The sequence below is a fragment of the Wasmannia auropunctata genome, unplaced genomic scaffold (assembly GCF_000956235.1).
Source record: "Wasmannia auropunctata unplaced genomic scaffold, wasmannia.A_1.0 LD336062.1, whole genome shotgun sequence".
Lineage (NCBI taxonomy): Eukaryota > Metazoa > Arthropoda > Insecta > Hymenoptera > Formicidae > Wasmannia > Wasmannia auropunctata.
In genome coordinates, this window is record NW_012026828.1 from 199,931 (window position 1) to 220,975 (window position 21,045).

General features: G+C 36.2%; 1 protein-coding gene across 1 annotated transcript in view; it reads left to right on the forward strand.

Annotated features, from left to right (window-relative positions):
• The first annotated feature begins 8,185 nt into the window (after positions 1-8,185).
• Positions 8,186-21,045, forward strand: part of LOC105450371 (homeobox protein GBX-2) — an 18,825-nt gene continuing 5,965 nt past the window's right edge. Inside the window, exons 1-2 of the mRNA XM_011690166.1 lie at positions 8,186-8,483; positions 12,087-12,404. Of these exons, the coding sequence (XP_011688468.1) occupies positions 8,186-8,483; positions 12,087-12,404 (616 nt within the window). The remainder of the gene's footprint in view (positions 8,484-12,086; positions 12,405-21,045) is intronic.

Consider the following 21,045-nt stretch of genomic DNA (forward strand, 5'->3'; position numbering starts at 1 on the left):
CGTGAAATGAACGCGGCGATGCATGCGGGGCCAGTTCGCGTCGTGGTGCGTGCGGTGCGTGCGTGCGTGCGTGCGTGCGTGCGTGCGTGCGTGCGTGCGTGCGTGCGTGCGTGCGTGCGTGCGTGCGTGCGTGCGTGCGTGCGTGCGTGCGTGCGTGTATGCAAACGCACATTCCCCTTTCATGCGCAAACACGAACGTCCAAATGCTCGGAAGTGCAGCTTGATTCCTCGCTTTGTCTCAAGCCCGTGGTGTAACACAATAAATTTTGACGATTTTTGACGATTAGAAAAGCAGACCACCGAGACAATAATTTTGGCTTTGACACGCGTGAATTGCGTCCCGCGGACGCGCTGCAGAGAACAGACGGCAACTCGTGCGTACCGCACTTCGGCGAACACGCCAGACCCCTTCGCTCTTTGCTCCCCTCATCCGTGGCCCCGTGGTGTGGTGGTTAATCCATTACCGGGGGGAGGGGGCGCCGCGTGCGGCGGCGATGCCGAGCTGGCTCACGGTTTCCGCGACGCCCACTAATTTGCTAACCATCGATTTCGACCAGCATGCACACCCGCGCCCACCGCCGCCAATCGCGAACTCGGGCCCCTCTCTCGTTTCGCGGTTGCTATGTTTAGAAACGCACGCGCGGAACCACTCTTTGGCGCTTAATAATCACCTAACCATCGCCGACCTATGCACGGCGAACATCATGGATGTGTGCGCGGTGTAGAGCCGGTCATTCACGGGAAGCTGCCGCGGCTTTCGAGGAAGCGCGAATTTTCCTCGTAACACTGCATGCTGCAATGCGCTCGCGTATAAAATTATAGGTATCGATTACGGTGCGTTTCTGTAAATATTAATGGAAATTCTGTATGCGAAATATTCTTTTAAGAAATTCTTTCATTTCAGTTTCAATCATTTTCAATTTTTGTAAAATAGACAAGGTTAAATAGTAATAATTAAATGAATAATTGTTTCTGCTTACAATGAGAAATGTTCACCAATAACAAGATCATCTAATTAAAAATATATTTGATAAAAGTTTACCATGAGAAACTAGGTTTTTCATTTTATGCCCGAACTTTAATTTAAAATGTTTATTTTACTTCAAAACGAGTCATTAAATAAAATAAGAGTTCGCAAAAATTTGTCTTTATTTTTTAACTTTACTAATTTAAGACAGACAGAATAATACAAATCGCACACGGAAAGAACAATTTTGCTGAATCCAGATTTGAAAATAATTTTTGTTCAATAATCAAAATAATTTTGTGCGAAAGTCAAAGTGATTGCTGGAATATCAAAACGTTTTATAGCAATGCTTATCAGTTTTAACATTCCAACAAATTATTTTGATGATTCAACAAAAAATTATTTTCAGATCTGTTCTTAGCAAAATCTTTAGACCTTTCAACAAAATCGTTCTTTCCGTGCACTATTTAACAATGTCGCGATATCAGGAGAGGAAAGCCGGCGGAAAGCGAGGAAGGCGTAAAGACTGATTTCGGCTGCAAGGGGATCAAGCGGAAGACACGCACGCCAGGACAAATTGGCCGTCAGAGATCCGATTGGCGGCGCGAGGAAAAAAAAGCGAGGCGAGCACTCTCAAAAGAGTGCGCGCACACATCGTTCTTCTCCTCCTCCAGCTTCTTCTCGGTCCACTAACGGCAGGCAATTAAAACTCGGCCTGCCGCGAGCGTTTAAGCGTCGACATTTCCGTTCACACGTGCGTAACGAGTCGAGCGGGACGCGCATCGACGCCTCCACCGCGCAAAAAGACGTCGACGACGACGCCGCGCGTCGCGCCGCGCCGCACCGGCCGCGTCGCTCCGCTTCGCGAAGCGAGCAGCGAGACGAGATTTAAGGCCGTCTGAGCATTCACGGTCGGAACACGTACTCTCGTGTTCTCTGTGTTCTGCGCGACCAGCAGCCACGCACATGGCGGCACGGATAGAACCCGCGGCGCAGGGTTGAACGTTTTTCTTTATTCGTGATATATGACAGTCGGACAATGTAGCCGGGGAGCTTTTATTTTATCCGAATATGACAGAAATTGCACTCGGCGCACACTGAGAGAAAAGTTTAGTATGAACAACCAAAATTTTGTTACTGATACCAAAACTATGCGTTGATATGTGACCAACTAAACTAACACGTCGATGTTAATTCGTTGAATTTATTGAATAAAATTACCAAAATAATTACATTATTTTGTTGAACTTACTAAAAGAAAACTTATTTTGTAATTGCAACACAATTTTATATTACTGTGTACAAAATGTGAGTAACCAAATAAAATTGTGTTGTTAAATCAAAAATTATACCAAATTTTGCTTATTTAATTATATATTTTGCTATTTTAACAAAATTTTAGAATAAAACTTGACTTTTGTGAATAATTCTCTGTTTTTGTTACCATTAGTATATCTTTTCTCTCAGTGCAGATTTAACGCGACTTGAAACTTCGGCAAATTACAATGCAAAAGGATTGGAAACTTATTTTTACTAAAGATATAACCGTTACATTTTAATTTTAAATCTAAAGAAACGTAAAGAAAGGACGATTGCTATTATATAATACGATTTAAATTAAAGTTTCCTTCAATTAGAAACGATTGTCAGTTTCTGAAATTCTGTGAGTTTAATATATATTGTATATGTGATTAACATATGTATTATGTATAAATTTAGTGTCTTTATATATTCAATTATTATTTATTTACTACTTTTATTTTTAAATTAAATATTTTCTCGCTCTTTTTCAGAGAGTTTACAAGTGTAGACCTTTAAGTTTTCAAAATACTAAATATGCTTAGGCGAAGCAAACGACATAATTTCACGAAACAGCACTAAACATGATAACGTCCGAAAAGCAGCATTTGAGGCACTTACATTTTTTCGGCATTTTAATTTAAAAAAAATGCTGCTGAAACCACGAAAATGATTTGTTCTGCTTTGTGTAAAAGAATTGTGGCCCATAAAATGTATTAAAAATACCACAAATTTCGGAATAGAAATTCTAACCTGTCAGATTAAATCTGTCGCTCTTTTTTGCGAAGATGTTCGTCAGCTGATAGATGAAACAAAGTCATAAAAAAGAATGAATTTTGAACATAAAACTTTTATATTTTGTAAATAAACTTTGTATTTCACAAAAAAGACATCGAATTAATTTGCACAGCTTATATATATGTATATATTTAGATAAACGGATATAATGTTAATTCATTCATCATAATCATTATTCACTAAAGGATTGGATAAAGTTATTCTTTGCATTCTGTATAGCGCCGACCTGGCGCGTGCCTCGCATTTTCGACATGGTCTGCCCCAATTTGTCAGTGACTACTTGTAGGGTGAAACTCGTCTGGCCGATTGCCACTCCTTGGTACACAGCTGGAATTTATAGTCATTGGTCCTTCCCCGGGTGCGACATATCGAACAAAGTATACATCTAGAGCCAGCGTGTTTCAACTCGTTGTGGCCTATAATATTGGGTTAACGTAAAAATATAAATGAATATCGTTAATTACATCTCAAAAGTTGTTTTCGGAATTCTCAGAAATTTTAACCGTAGCGCATTTATCTACTTTACGTTGTGGTCAATTCTCAGAAAGGGCTTGTTAAGTTTGCTATTTCAAACGAGAAACTTTGACAGAGGAGGTCGACTATCGGAGCGTGCCGCGTTTAAACATCTTTCACCGCCGGCGAGCAATATCTCTACCTTTCTTCCTGCGCCTTTGTGCTTCTTCTCTAATTTTACAAGGCGTTAAGTGCCACGTTTTGTGCTTGATTCTCTTCGAGCTCCGCCGATACTCATTTCCGCCTTTCTGTCGCGCAAATGAGTGCAAGAGGTTCGCCATAAACCTCTCCGACAACAGCTCGTAAAACTACATCCGTTCAAATTCATAAAAGAGCACTAATAATAATAAAGTATTATTAGTTTATTAGTCGAAATTATTATTATAGGTGTGCGAATAGTTCGAATTCGAATCGAATCAAATCGAATCACTGCAGTAGATTCGATGCGAGTTCGTTTTTGAATCTGCAAGATTCAAAATCGAATAGTTCGAGAATTTTGAATCAACAATCGTTCGATTTCGAATCGATCGTCTATTTTATTTAGTTCATTTACATCTCCCGCGAGACCAATTATTCTTAACTAATAAATAAGTATTTTGGATATATTTAATGTATTCATATAGATTAATAAAATATTCGAAAGCATTATTTTATTTATGTATACACATATTATTGATATTAATATTTTTCAGTTAAAAATGTCACATAAGATCATGATCCTTTGTAATGAGATGTAAATCGAAAACAGGTCTTGATTTTGTTTAATTCATTGCGTAAAATAATGTAAATCATAAATTTTGATATTTGTTACGTTTAAATTAACATGTAATGTTAATCTGGGAAAATTTGATTCAGATTCAATTCATATTCGAATTAAAGAGATTCGATTCGATTCGATTCGATTCGACCATGCAAATGCTTGATTCGCATACCTCTAATTATTATAGAATTATAATCACTCTCTCTGGTTAACTTAATTAAAGGAATTGCAATATGGCAATATTAATGATAACGAAAATGCATTAAATTATACATATAATGCATGATGCATAAATACATTAGAGTAAATATAATCCGCAATTGAATTGGAAAAATGTTTTGTATTAAATTGGAGTATATTAAGGCGTCTGATTAGAATGCTATATGACACTGCGCCAATTAGTAACATAATAATAAATAAGATGGTTTATGCATGAGATCAATGGACATTAAGACAACACAACTAAAGATGTAAATATATATTGGAGCAGTGGAATACGAATGTTTGCAAGGAGTGAGAGATGTACGTGTATTGGATAACTTTAGGATCCAATTAAAGTGACGGTATGCTAACGAGTATCGAAATAGTATCGTTACTATAGTGACGCATCGATTAGCCGGCTCGGAGCCACCTACGATGTAAACGATGCGTGGGCGTAATCTGTCCTAAAATTCGACGTGCGAGACGCGCGTAAAATAACACGAAACGTTTCTAACGACGTTGCCGTATACTAATTGATAATTTAATAAATTTTCTTTGATGCTGCTATTTTATTTTTATAGCGTCAAAATAATAAATTTAAAGGAAATATAATTGTGAAAAAGAAATGTAAAAATTAATTAACAAAATTAAATGATTTTATATAGCAATTGTATGAGTGCCCAATACATCTCAAAAATTTATTTAATGTTTACTAAAATAAATTTTGAGAGCGTCTTCTATGGATGAGGAAATCTAAATCTTGATGCCTAATAATATTTCTATACGAATTTTAAATGTATTATTCAATCACTTAAACTGCGCGCTGAATTAAAATTCAAATAGAAATATTATTAGACAAGATTCAGCCTTGACCGTAGAAGAGGCTCTCAAAGTTCATTTGTGATATTCATTTACGCGATCTAATTTCAATTGTTTATATGTTATTATCTAAACTCTTCTCGAAATATTTTTTCTGATTTAAGAGATAGTTTATTGTTGCTGGAATAATTAATTCCGAAAAATATGGCAAGTAAAACAGTTAAAATTTTTTTTCATGTGATATTAAAGCGCAGAAAAATATCAATATTTATATGATATTATTATATTATATAATATTATTAACAACCAAAAAAGCACGACAATTAGTTGGCGAGACAAATGACAAATAACATGCTAAGAATAAGTGCGTGTCAATATCCTCACGGATGGATCGAGTAAGACAACAACCTGGGATAGGTGTGCTCGTTAGGAAGCACCCTGCGGGGGTGGCGTGAAGGATAACTTAATGGGGAACACGTTGAGGATACAAAATAGACCGCGGCAGAAAGCAAGCTCGTTAACGTTGATCGCTTCATGTTTCAGAAACAGCGTAATTGGTCAATTACCTGTCAAAACTTTTTTAGACTTCAAGAAATTACTCATTAGTTCACCGTCGTAATCTCAATGTATGAGATTCGTCGAGTTTAGTTTTGTTTATTACAATTTATCGTAGAACAATATAATAGAAAATTATTATATTACGTAATTATTATCTTTAAACGGCAGTAATTTTACATCACTGATAAACATTATCTTAATAACAGCATGCAATAATCAAATGTCTCTTGATTGGATTATTAATAGAAAACTATTTATTAGTCCGAGGAAAACAATTTTATTAACACATAAAATTTCTATAAAATTAATCTTTTATCATATTAATTAAAAAATTATCGTTTTATAATTTATGATAGATATGCAATAAATTCATTGTATATTCGTACGTGTATAATTGCAGTTTTACTTTCGGGGAATAATAAACTGTCAAAAATTTCCTTCTTTTAAAAAATTACTCTCAAATAATGGCTTTTTCGATAGCTTTTGAAAGCTACTTCCGACAGCTTCGTTGTCTATCTTTTGGAAGCCTCGTTTAGTTAATTTCACTGTCACGCCGTTCAAACAAGGTGATATTTAAAAATGGATCTTACACCACGGTCGCGTTCTGAACTGTCCACCGTTTCCAATCTCGAAGCATCCGAATGCAAGTACCTCTCGGATTAAAGCCTGGCACCAAGATGGTGGATCTGCGGACGATAGGCGCGGCCGGACGACGCAGTTGGTCCGAATGCGACCAATCAGGATCGGACGAAAGTCAGTACGACGATGCCACGCCATCCACCACCACGTCGGAACACGGCGCATGCCGGGGAATCACGAATTAAAATACCTTGCTCTATACCCTCGGCAGTCGCCCGTCGACCTGTGCGTCATACGGTCGCCTTCCGATACCTTTATACAGTGTGCAGTGTATAGTCCCGGCGGTTGCCATTGTCATCATCATCAACGTGGTGTAGAAATGTTCACCGTTGATGCTGTTATGTTGACGAGAGAGAGAAACCATTTACAATAGTGGACATAAACAATTCCAGAAAACAAATTCTCATCGAACGTGGGAAAAAAATTATACAATATTTTATGTGTTCCTTTTGCAAAACCCCTGACGATTGGAACCTGCCGGCTTCTCTGCATGAATTAACAGTGTTCCGTGCATTGGTCTTTGCGTCATAATTGATGATATAACGTTCAGCACGAGAATTCAACAAATGCCCGATGGAGTTTCATATTACATTATTGTCCCAGACATATTTAACTATTTATAACTATCAGTTTTATTTAACGCCGCTACATCACATGGAAGTGCCGTGCATTACATTTCAATAATCAAATATGATTTTTCATACGACACAGATGTTATCTATTCCCAGATATCACAATTTTCATGTGAACCTGTGCTGTCAATTATAATAAGTAATAACCATTAGTGCTTCTGTAAATCAAGAAGTTCAACGAAGGATCAACGATAATGAAGTGTAATAATGCAAGCTAATAATCTTTCTTAATTTGTTCGACCGTATTAAAGAAAATTGTGACCTGCAGTGTGCCAAAGTACATTGATTTATATGCAAATGCAAATTTGCACATCGAAGACTATAGTGATTTTCCTACTACGGGAGTTACCGTCAATAAAATGTAAATGAAAGAATTACCTTAAACACGTTGACTGCCGAATTAAAAGACTAAGATTCAATAGTGTGATAATAGATTGTAACAATAATTTTTATCTGTTATATTTCAATACTGTGTAAAACCAAATAGAGAAAGAAAATAAGATGATTGTAAACTAATAGTAACAATTATTCAAAGTGTTAAAGCTCATTATAAAATGTGCCATAGTTGTCGTAATGCAAAACACAGTACACAAAAGTGAAACAAAGCAAAGTATTATGAAAGATTCGTTAATAAATATAAGGCACCTTTTAACACCGATCGACAACCCTAAACTATAACGCTGTAGTTTTACTCAATGTCAACAATTTAAATAAAGCTGCTCTCGACATTTCTTACGCTTTATCTAGGGCACGACAACAACAAATTAAATCTGCAATTCACTTTCTCGAAATACTTTCGCGACAGTAAATTCGGAGCAGAGGACAAAAGCAGGACATTCATTATTTCTTAATCTCGCAACGCTTTGAACACCGCACGAAGAAGAAACGGCAACTACTGCGCGCGACAAAGAAAGATTATGTTCCGCACGTAGTATCGGATTGAGATCGATCCCGCTCGATTTCGGACGTCGGCCCCTCGTGTCCAAGGAGGAGTTCATCATGGACGTGAGCGTGGAAGAAACCGAGCTCGACGTCGGCTCGGCGAGCGACGAGCTGGAGTCGTCCGCCGCGGAGCCGAAGCTCGCGCGACGTCCGACACCGCGGCCCTTCACGATCGAGAGCTTGATCGGTAGCGCGCGCGAGGATCACGATACCGTCGGCGGCGGCGGCGGCGGCGGCGGCGTCATGCGAGACGACCGGACGAACGGCAGCGAGGAGGAAGAGCACCGAGACCGGGAGTACCAGCTCTATCAGAGGCACTACCTGGCGACCGCGGCGGCGAGCACGCTGCCCTCGGGTGAGTACATTTTTCCATTTCCTGTAGTACAGTAGGGTACTTAAATAGCGCCCATTAATTATACAGCGTTATTCTTTGTAAAAAACTTGTGAGTCGAAAAATTCTGAACCACTTTTTCTACAGAAAAGCTAAATAAAGAGATCACTACTGCAGTAATTACTGCTTCATTGAGCATTGTAGAGACAAAAATTGTTCTTACACAGTGCTCGCTAATCATATAACGTTATTTCTTATAAAAAATTAAGTCGAAAAGTGTCTTGAGAACCATTTTTTTCTCTACAATGCTCAATGAACCAGTAATTGCTGCAGTAGTGATCTCTTTATTTAGCTAGTAGATATAAAATGGTTCAGAATTTTTTTCAGTTTTTTTACAGTCATTCATTCATTGTAACATTGTAGAAAAAATTCGTTCAGGACTTTTCAATCTTAGTGTTTTTTTTACAAGGAATAATGCTATATAATTAGTGGGCACTATTTAAGATACATTATGTACAAGTGAACCAAACTAAAGAAATTGAGCTATCGAAAAAAAAACTCGGGTATCTCTTTTATTTAAAATTTTATGCCGTCTCCCGCCACCAAAACATCTTCGAATTTCGACAGAAGTAATACAGAAAAATGGTTCTCAAGACACTTTTCGACTCAATTTTTTATAGGAAATAGCGTTATATGATTAACGAGCACTGTGTAAGAACAATTTTTGTCTCTACAATGTTCAATGAAGCAGTAATTACTGCAGTAGTGATTTCTTTATTTAGCTTTTCTGTAGAAAAAGTGGTTCAGAATTTTTCGACTCACAAGTTTTTTACAAAGAATAATTCAAAAATTTTTCAGCGACAAAACATACTTTCTCAATAATAAATATCGGAACTGGAAGCGTAAAAGTAACGTACAATTGAAAACTTTTATACAAACGCAAGATTTAAAAAATGAGATCTTTCTTTTATGTTCATTATGTGTGCGTGAAGTTTATTCTAGCTACCAGAGTGTTTAAAAAGAATTCAGTCATATGTCATCAATTCTGAGTCAATTTTCAAATGCACAAAAAAATTCTTTTTCTAGAAGTTTTGAAAAAGCATTCTTTTTGCACCTGAAAATGAACTCAGAATTAATAACATACGATAATATACGAATTAATTTTTTTAAGTTCTCTGTGCTATTTAGAGTTATTATAATTTTTAAGAAGCCAGGATTCAGAATTCATATTAAATATGTTTAATTATTTTATAAAAAGTTTTCGAACGAGAAAGATGCGGATGTAAGTAAAAACTTAACGTCGCGACTGCAGTTTAAAATACGACGACTACAAATACCTAAAAATGAGCGAATCGATAACTGTAGCAATGAGACCGCGTTACACACTTACATGTCTGCTGTATTTCTAGAATTTGAAATTCATTCAGCGTTTTATTTAATCTTCTGTAATGAACATGAATAGAAAATGTAAAATTATACCAAATAAATACTAGAAGCAGAAATAATTTAAATAAAATTACAAAATTATTTTTATTGAAATAATTCTCTTTGCAGTAAATCTTGAAGACTATCGTAAAATTAAAGTTCTTATTAATCCATGAAGATAATTTTTAAACAGCCGCACTTTCATTAATTTTTCATATGCCTATTTCCGGTCAGTTGATTGTAAACTAATAAACTTCTTAAACATGAATTTAATATCTGTTTTATTATATTAATACGATTACATCGAATTTATATTGAATTAGCTATTTTAGAAACTCTCGATTTAGTAAAAAAATTTCTCATTTAATATACAATTGTTAAATATTAAATAATTTTAAAATTATTATGCAATCTTGTATTTCTTTCTCTATGTATATATGTATACATATATGTGTTCTTTTTCGCATTAAGTTCGTGAATATCATCTTCCGTCGGGAGAATTGTGACGCGCGTTAAAATCCGGATGATCATCGGTATAACCAACACTGTGATACTATAATTACATTTTATACATAAAAAGGAGTAATTACATTTAAAGAGTCACACATAAAAAATAGTATTAAATATTATATTTGCTAGTCATAACATTGGACGTATAACAGTTTCGAGTTTTGAGCAAATTAATTGGGAGAAAGTCACATTCTCACCTGGATGTGTTTTTTTTTTCATTTATATTTAATTGAGTTACAACTGTTCATATAGAGATTATAGAAAATCGCTGTAAGATATTATATAACACAGTTGCTGTGAAACATTCTGTCAAGTCAAAGGCGCCGTAGTGTCTAAGCGATGCTCCAAATCGTGAAAAGACCAGGTGCTGGCGACGTTTCGCGGACTATAATTTGCGATCACGGATATATAAGTACATAATTGGAACCTACGGAACTCACCGTTTTTTCTCATGTCTTATATTCAGTTTACGTAGTATGGTGCAATATAATGCAATTTTGTCGTTACGCTAATTTGTAACCGCAATATTACGTGCAATTGACACGTTTTCAGATTCGTCAAAAATAGAGAAAATTGACGCAATAAATTTAGTAAAGAAGAATGAACGTTCCGCGCGCGTATTAAAATTTAAATAACGAAAGATATGGTTATAATATAATGAACGAGAACAAAATTAATATTAAAAATACGTGGACTTAAAAAAATGGTAATTGGATGCAAAAGTAAATGTTTAGAGAGGCATTGAATAAAAATTTTTCGCAATAAATTCTTTACAGATTTTGGAGGAATTCTTATGCTTGTTAGCATCAAAGACGTTAAATTACTTGTCAATTTAATTGATCGTTACAGTGGATTCCGACTTCATGTAAGAACTGTGTTTTAAGTCTGACAAAAATTGCGACGCGCAGTTTATGTGGGGCTGGAGAATATAACAATAAAATTATTGTACACACACACACACAAACATTCGTGTCGGCTTAGATTGGCTATTACTTTGATATATTGTATAAAAGGATTAAATGGAAATAAGACGTAAAACTCGATTTACCTTGTGATTTCATTCGTGTGTTTATCATTTAATACGAGTATTACAATTGCAGTTACTATTAGTAATGGACGAATTTATCACTAATAAAGATCGTCTACGAAGTAAAATATTAGCTATTGCATTTTATATTAAGTAACTGAACTTTATATTCTTGCGATCTGAAATATACCTATACCTCCGCTATTATCTTAAAAAATAAAATCCCTGAAATGTGTATATAAAGAATATTTGTCTAAAACAAAGTAAAATAAAATAAAATTTTATGTGTCTAATAAAAAATTTATAGGTACCATCATTTCAGATTCGAAAACATATTTTCAATGTTATTCAATATAGACCAATTAAATTTATCTCCAAATATTTATGATTATCAATAATTAGAGAAATCAAGAATTTATGTATTAATGATCACTAAATTAAAATAATTAATTGGATCAAATCAGTACCAAGATGGGTATATTTTAGGCTTGAGTAAACGATGTGGTATATGTATTATCCAAAAGCATCCTGCCCAAATCTAGGTCGGTCGTCTTTATATATCTTTGCGACACAATAAATCCCTTAAATCTATCAATTATCTACTAACTACTTAATTACCTAAATCCGCCGACCGTTTATCCATCAATTATGCATCATCTGTGCAGGTTTCGGCGTGCCGCTCGGATTGTACAGCGCTTGGCTACCGATGCGGATGTACGGCGGCGGCGGCGCATCCGGCGTCTCGATGCTGCCGCCGCAGCATCCGTCCGCCGGCTACCCGGCTCACCCGGAACTGCATCAGAGCCGGCTGTCGCAGCCCTCCGCACCGCCGTCCAGCCATCCGCAGGGATACTATCCACTGGACGGTTGCCGCCGTGTCACGAATCAGCGTGCGCCGAGTAGCTTCACCGACAGCGAGGACGAGGACGGCAGCGTCGGTTCGCCGGCGTCGCCGGCTCACGATCTTTCTAAATCCCGGCACGGTAAGTTTAACATATGTTACTTAACTATTTTTTAAAGCAATATAAAGAAACAACTATACATCATCACAAAAAATTAAAAATTGCGAAAAAAAGCTTCTTAAGTCATACGGAGAGAATGAATTTTAAGTATTTTGAAGTACCTATTTAAAAATTTGAAAATCTACAGATTTTAATAATTAATAAAGGTCTGAAAATAATTACGCGTATATATTGGATCAAAATAGTTATGTAGAACATGCAAGCATGATTCTAATACTGCCAAAAATTTTGATGACATAAAATTTTAACAAGCAGCTTGAACGTCTAATACAATTATTTTTATATCTGACGAAATTATTTTTAGGTCTGCAGTTAGTTAAATTTTTAGATACATCATCAAAAATCGTTCTTTCTGTACAGTCTTAAAATAATTGTCTAAATTTTATGATTAAAATAATTTTAATAAATTTAGAAGAATTGTTAAACAAAATATTATTAGAAGTATTATTAAAAATACATTATATTATTGATCTTTAGAAAGTAATTAAACAAATATATTAAAAATACATGTGTGGAAAACGGGCATTAATAAAATATATTACTTAACTGACTCTTCACTAGTAAAACAACTATATATATCAAGCGCTTATATTAATGCAAAAAAGGTTTGAAACAATCTTTTGTTAATTTTCTAGAGCATATATTAATACTTATCTCGAATGATAAATTATGGCAAGATACCTATGTATTATATAATTTAAAACCTGTCGATGGTGCAGTAATTTGAAACGAATGAGAGTCGATCAATGAATAGATTCTTCAATTTTAGCCCGATTTGTAATCTCTCCGACTGTACTTGATTGCCAGTGCATAATGGATAAGTTCATCCTGTGCTTGTGTCAATATATATCTTCATTATGGTACAATTTTAGACATTTCAGGAAGAAACTATTAGGCTGTAATAAGATTATACAATAATTAAACATCGAATCGTGCAAATATAGATGTTGCCGCTAAATTGGTTATCTCTAAAGAGGGATAGATCTACGTATCCAATCGCGAAACGGGAGAAATCGGTGGGTCCGAGAATCCATTTACGAATTCTGGTGGCGTGTCTTCGGTCACGATCGCAGTCGCCACGATCGACCGCAAAGGATCGAGATACACGGTAGCGTGCATAAATAATTATCGCGCTCCCGTGGCACGATCTCATCTTATATACGTGCATAGGTGTGTATAAGTGGACAAACCGCGTGGTATCTCAAAGTATATCTTGACCGAATTTCTAATATGTCGAGAAAATAGATCTATCTTCGTATATTCAATTATCCCTCATAGGCCGGTATTCATAGTCCGCTCTTATTTCAAGACTGTCTTAAGTAATGTCTTAAAATGCTAATCCGGCTCTGATTGGCGATTGGTCTTTATGACATCTTAAAATTCATTCTTATATTTAAAACAGTCTTAAATATAAAAGTGAAACTTATTAATACCGGCCATTTGCTTTTTTCAAAACAAATTTCCTCGGTATATGTTCAGTAAATTAGCTTGAAAAGCTGCAGTATCAAGTTAGGACAGTGAAGAGAAAATTACTTTGAAGATGTAGTTTTTGTTAGATCAACATAAGAACGCGTATAACAGTATATAAAATAGAAATTTAGCGTATATCGTTTTTATAATTGAAATAGTGATACTCGAGACAAGGAATCCAGTTTTTTTTTTCAAGGACTTTTACCGTATTTCACGGAAGGCTCCGAATGCGTCGCCGTTCGACCGCCGAAAGCCAAAGGATACATGACCGCCGATCGCCGATCACGTATTTCCGTGGGGACAATTCCGATGGTGTACAGACGCGCGCATTTATTCGTGGCCGGACACACTTTTTATTGATGTACCGCCGACCGGCGGCGATTTCGTATGCGAGACGAAATGGCTTCGGGGAATCTGTCATCGGTCATTTATGACGCACCGCGCCGAACCGGTGCGTCGATCGTCACGCCGGCGAGGCGCGATCGCGACGTTCCACGAATTCGTCGCGATCCACCTATACGTGCGAGCATTGCAGCGTCCTCGCGCAATGTATGGATTACCGATCCTGGTCCTGTCGACAAAAAACCGGGGGAGGAGGAGGGGAGGGGAGGAAGGAAGAAAGAGTCCGAGACTTTAAAATTATCGACTTCGATTCGATTTGCACTTCAACGACGCCGAAAACGAGGCGCGAATTTAAAGACCGGAGATTCTAAACTTGAGCAGCAACGTAAGATGCAAAGGTTAAGTGGGCCAAAAATATGTATTTCTCCCAACTTCTACTTCTTCCTTAAAAATAGAAATCCTGAGACTCTTAGAATTAGTAAAGCGTAAATCATTAATTACATTAATACAATTATTAATTTTAATACTCCTGTCATTTTTAACTTTTCTTTAAAGAATAAGTAACAGAAGTATTTAAAAAATGAAGAATTAAATTAGACACTGCACTTTGAAAAATCAAATTCTCAAGCGTTCAAAAATTTAAATGAGTCATATTAACTTTGTATTATCTATGTATTTAACTGCAGTCATGTTTTCTAATATGAAACACTCTTCTATTATTCATTTACATGTATTTATTTATATAGTATTTCTCTTTCTTGCGTGTATTTACATTAGTGTTGAATAAATTATGTATAATTTGTGAATATATTATGACACACGAAATAAAATATCCCTGAACTTAAATTGTCGCATATCTACTGTGGAATTGTTAGATGATTCGCCACAGATAGATTGGCATGTAAGAAACTAAAACAGGGATGATATATTGTTTAACGCAATGCATGACACATAATTGCTATTTTATAGGATCGGGTTTTATTCTTGATCACCTGAATTTTTATACAAGCACGAACGAGCAGTTATTTTAATGCGATCGTCGATCGAGACGATGCGTCATAAATACACAACGTCGCGTAGCTCAGATCTTATCGACTGCCGAAGCTATTATCCAATGACTAGAAGTTAAAAATAACTTCGTCTTTTGCAATGTCTAGAACCTCCGAAATTTTTGTACAAATTTTTGTAACTGAAGGACCGGAAAAATATCGAGCGCTTTCATTTACAAAAATAACATATTAAAGATAATATATTTTATTACAGACGATTCTGTTTATTTTAATGGTATTACAGAATATATTTTCGAGCGCACACACACACACACACACGCACACACACACACACACATATATATATATTCAAATTAAAGCTGCATAATTCAAACACATTTAAAGTTTCCTTCATGAAGACGATATACTCGTATTTCACGTCGTTTGTGTAAATAATTTATTTAAATGGCAGATTAAACTTTTAAGGTATGTATCTATATAATTCTCAGAATCATAAATGTGTCATTTTGGACTTTATTATCGAGAAGAACGAAAATATCAAATCCACGAACATATCGCATAGATATATTGAAGATTGGATTAGTAACAGAGATAAGTACTTTGAAATGAGAACGAGTCTCGCGATATTCAACAGCGAATTATTAATCAATGGCCCAGATGTGACACGGCGGAAAGTGTGTTAACGGCGTTTTCATCATGAGAACACGAAACCTGGCTGCATGAATCGGATATGTGGAAGACTCGAGCGAAGCTTTTGAGTGCCTATGCAAAATTTAGAGTTCCATTCACGGTGACGCGGAACGATTTGATTCGCCGTCGCTTCGGAGGTAATCAAATGATCGTTCATAAAATCTTGTTTCATCTCGAAAATAACAAATTCTCCGATAGATAGATAATATACTTTTAAACGATGAATTTAATTGTGTCACACACGATATGGGGCTAAGTGACATTTACGGCAAACAAAACAAAATTATTTCCATATTTAATTGTGAGTCATTTACGAAGATGAAATTTTTTTTTGTACCAAGTAGAAATCCAATGAATTTTTCTTTATTTCTATGTAATTGCAAAATATTACACGTCATATTATGCAATTTTAAATTTCTATTGACTTTTGGCTTTGTTTTCGGTACAGAAATTGTTATAAAAATCGAAATTAACTTCTGTGATTTATCTAAAAAAAATCCACAGTTAAATTAAAATTGCATTAAATTAAAACTAATATGAAACATTCGTGACTTATTTCAAATTTTTCAAATAATATAAGAAATATAAAAATATTTCGATCATTTTCGAAATAATTTATATTCTTTATATATTTATATTATTAATTTCTATATACCTACAGCACAAAAATAAACAAATTATGAAGTAATTACTTTGTAATTGTCTATTTCCGCACTCGAATCTAATTCGACGATGTTCAAATGACATATGGGAAGATAATCATCGAATGCCACTTGAATTTTAATCGCCGATTCTACGGCGGGAAGCCGATTAGCGTATCGCGCGTCGAACGAACGGAAGGATCATATTTCGATTTGGCGTACGAGTCGAAAGGATCTTTTAGAGCACGTCATTCGTCATTCATAGCCATCAGGACGACGACCGAGATGAAGGCGATTATATGAAGGACGGTGCTGCTCGAGTCAGGAACGTGTAACAAAGTAGCTGTCGCGTCGCTGTGAATGGAAACCGTCAATTCTCCAGCACCGCCGCGACGGTTGAGCGTCGTGTGATATTTATATATAATGCCTGCAGCGCTGCAGAATTAACGATACAACCGGTATAACCTGGGCTATAACTGCCAGCGACCGCAGACGATATAGCAATTAGCAGTAGCATAATTACATCAAAGACACACTTATAAAGGAAATTCATCGATAAGTTTCATACAATCAGATGGTTTAAAATTTATCAAACTAGCAAAATGTTTTTCTAAAATGTGCTTCTAAAAATTAGGATTGATAATATTTGCACTATAGCCTGACGATTTTAAATATAAGTAACGAGAGAAATGGCAATAAATTTATGAATTATTACTATACTATACTTGTACCTTTATTAGAAAAGCTGTTAATATTTTTCAGCAAATATTTTTAATTAATTACTTAATATATTTTGTATCTTTTAATTACAAAGTTTAATATGTATATACACACACATATACATCAGGGTCTTTTAAAAGTGTAGAAACGGTTAAAAAACTTCTCAGGAATACATTTTAGAAAAAAAAATGTTAGAGGGAAAGTTGGATTTCAAAAAAAATCTATCTAGTTAAGGTCTATTTGGGACCAAAACTTCGGCCCTATAAAAACCAAGTAGGTTTTTTTAAATGGCAATATTTTATGGCTGATTCGTGTGCCTGATTTTTCCTTTCCAAATATGTAGCTTAAATTGGATCAGGCCCCAAAGTTGGGACTCACTAGAGTCAGATTCTTCAAAGGTAAGAGGCGGTCGAATAACTCGTGAATAATGCATTTTAGAAAGAAAATGGCCTTAACCAATAGATAATTTTTCCGAATTCAATTTCCTCTCTTCATTCTCTTTTTAAAATGCATCCCTGACGAGTTATTTGATCGTTTCCATATTTTTAAAGGATCCTGTATATATTGAATTAATTGAAGTAAAATTACTTATAAATAAATCTTGTTTTTATTTTAATATCTTTCAAAAAACGTTTTTTTTTTTTCAAATACACATACTCGTTTTTTGTTTAATTATATATTAATATTATACAAAAAAAAATATACTTTAATATGTTTAATATTCTTTTACACTCTCATGCTCTATAAAATCTTCAAAAATGTTTATATAAAATTGAAACAATTATTCTGTTACTAAAGATCTCTCAAAAAAGCTTCATAAGTGTCAGTCATCACCATTTTGTTCTTACGGCTTATTCTTTTTTCGAACGTTACGAGACCGTGAGAATACAGACAGGTAATATTTTATTCGCAGCATGCGATACATGCGGGAAGAGAGAGAGAGAGAGTGAGAGAGAGAGAGAGAAGAAGCGGTTGAACCGGCGCGGCGCGGCGTTCCGCGGCTATATCGATCGTCGCAATGCCCGGTAACGTCATCGTGTAGCACAAACTGACAGAGCGACCCGTTAATAAGCCCGATTGAAATTTCATGTCGCACATCCAAAAATACACTCACGAAGTGATACGGCGAAGCGGCGAATGAGCGTTTCCTCCGGCCCGATCCCGATAATTGCTTCCGGCGAGGTTCGCCGATCGATTCGCGCCGGGCGCTATATCGGGCCGCGATCGAGCAAATTATTCCGGAACGAGGTCGCGAGAGAATCTCGCCTGCCTTCTTAAACGCTTAATAAGTCGGACGTATTTCCCGCATCGCTAGAAGCACACGTGGCTATTGAAACCTTATCACCGAGTTACCGAGAATAGCGAAGAAAAGTGCAGAGATATAATTATAAGACTGTGCAACGACGAAACTACGTATTTATGTGACGTCTCATCCGAAGCGTCTCTCTATCTTTCACAATTTTTTTTTCCTTTAACTTTTTTTTACGCTAGTTTACAATTTACAGCATTAGATTGTTGTTAAAGATGAATACAACAAGATTGCAAGGAAAATATTTACGGTTGCTAAATAATTGCAATCTTCAACCATGGCGAGTCGTTGCACTTTACGTGAATCGCAGATGCATAAATTTTCCCGCTACTTGCTACCCATACTCGCTGTTGAACGGTAGCACTCGACCCCCGAGCTTTTTTTCGCTTTTCCCGCAGTTTCCCCGGTCGGTGAATTTTCGTTATTCATTGCCCGAGTACGGAGATCCTGCGGCGCGTCCGACACGATATGGGAGGATCGCATCTTGCTCCGTGAAGGACCGCACCATACTTGTTCCGAAAAAAAAAGGAATTGTGCTCTTGGTAACAACGATACCGAGATTGGCACGATTCCGCCGGGATCGATCGGAACTCGGCGTCATTATGCGAGATGTTGCGATTGCAGGATAATTCGTTTAATTTCCCTATTATTTATTATACTATCATAGACTTATTACGTATAACAACTTTTTTATATTAAAGAGCCTAAGAATCTTGACATAAAAGATATTGAAAATAATAAAAATAATGATATTTAAATTAAACTTAGAATTCAAAAGGTAAATAACAAAATTTATAGAATTTTTAGAAAAAAAATGTTTTAATTGTAAAATTGTTGACTCTGAAAGAATTCAAGAATACACAACAATTTCAAAATTTGAGAATTCTTAAGAAGATATTTACTTATTTTAGAAATTTAAAAATATATGATTTAAGAATTAGAATTCTAAGAACTTTAAGATTTGAGAACTCCAAAAATTGGTTCAATAATGTACATAATATGCTTCACAATACTAATTGTTCAGAGATGTTACGTCCGGACCCCAGGATATTTAATTCGGTAGTTTGAGTGCGAGAGTAAATCCCGTGTGCGAACGAGATGGGACTGAAAATGGAGGGGGTAAGGAATGACACAACTAGATGAGCTGTCTCGCAGGTACGCGCCGAGGCGGAACTTTGCGAGTCGAAGGCGCTTTTGCAAGGGTTCGAAAACGAGTCAATGTCCTTAGAAGGACACTATTACTTCGTTTTATTGAACCAGCGCGATCGTCGGTCCTATTTTAGTCAGGGAACTTAATCCCTATGACTTGGGATCGGACCTGTGCGATTTTCTGGGCGGAATGAGCTGTGAGGCGGGTGTGAGGTCGTTAATTAAAACAAAGAAAGTTGAGTTTAAACATAACAATTAAGTTTATTACTATCTAAATTAACATAATTTGTAATTAACTGAATGAATTTTGTACATGTGAAAGTTACAAATTAAATGTGTTTCGATCATTACGCTTACAATAATGCCGCATGTAGAGTTCAAGGCGTAGAAATTCGGAAATTATTGACTGTGATCGGGATTACAGTTACATTGAATTAAGATATAAGGAAATGAGCAGGGGAGTGAACAGATTATAATAGTTAATGGATATGCATTAATATAAGTACATATGTACATTTATATATTAATGGCATCGCCGTTATTCTTTGGAGAGCTCCTCCAGCGTGGCGGTGGAAGGGGGAAAGAAATTGTAAAAGAAAAGGACGGGAATTATATAAGGGAAGGGGGGGGCCATGAAGGAATAGTTGAATTGAGTCGTGAGGCCTGAGCCTAGCGACCGCGGAACGAATTTCCTCGACACTGAAATCATCCGGGCCTATAGTGTAGGTACCGGGTTCCAGCGGGGAAAATTGTTAAGGGAAATTAAAGATTCGAAAGAGTCGTGATCGCTATAATAATAATAGAGACGCGGACGAGGAGGAGGAAAGAGACAATTTTAGCGCTCATAGTTAAAACGACGAGGGCAATTAGAGACAGGTCGCGGAACAGACCACCGAGGATCTCGAAAAGATTATTCGCGTGAGGAGAAAGTAAAGAAAAAACTTACTTTGTGCTGATGTGATGTCGGGTGTTCGCTGCCCTTGACTGGTCACGCCGTACGATACCTCGGATCACTCGCGCACTCAACTTCAATTTACTGAACTCGCAAGTAAAGGTTCGCGGCGATGTTTAGCGAGAATGATGTTCCGTGAGCGGGATGATCTGAGAAGTCTGAGATCTGAGCTGATTGTGAGAGGGCCGGGATCTGAGATCGGAGAGAAGAGAGCGATCCGGGAAAGTTCCCGGTTTATATAGGAGATCTCAAGGGATGTGGGATGTCTCGAGTCGAAAGAATTTGAGTCTGATTGGCAAGATGATCGAAGAGCACACGT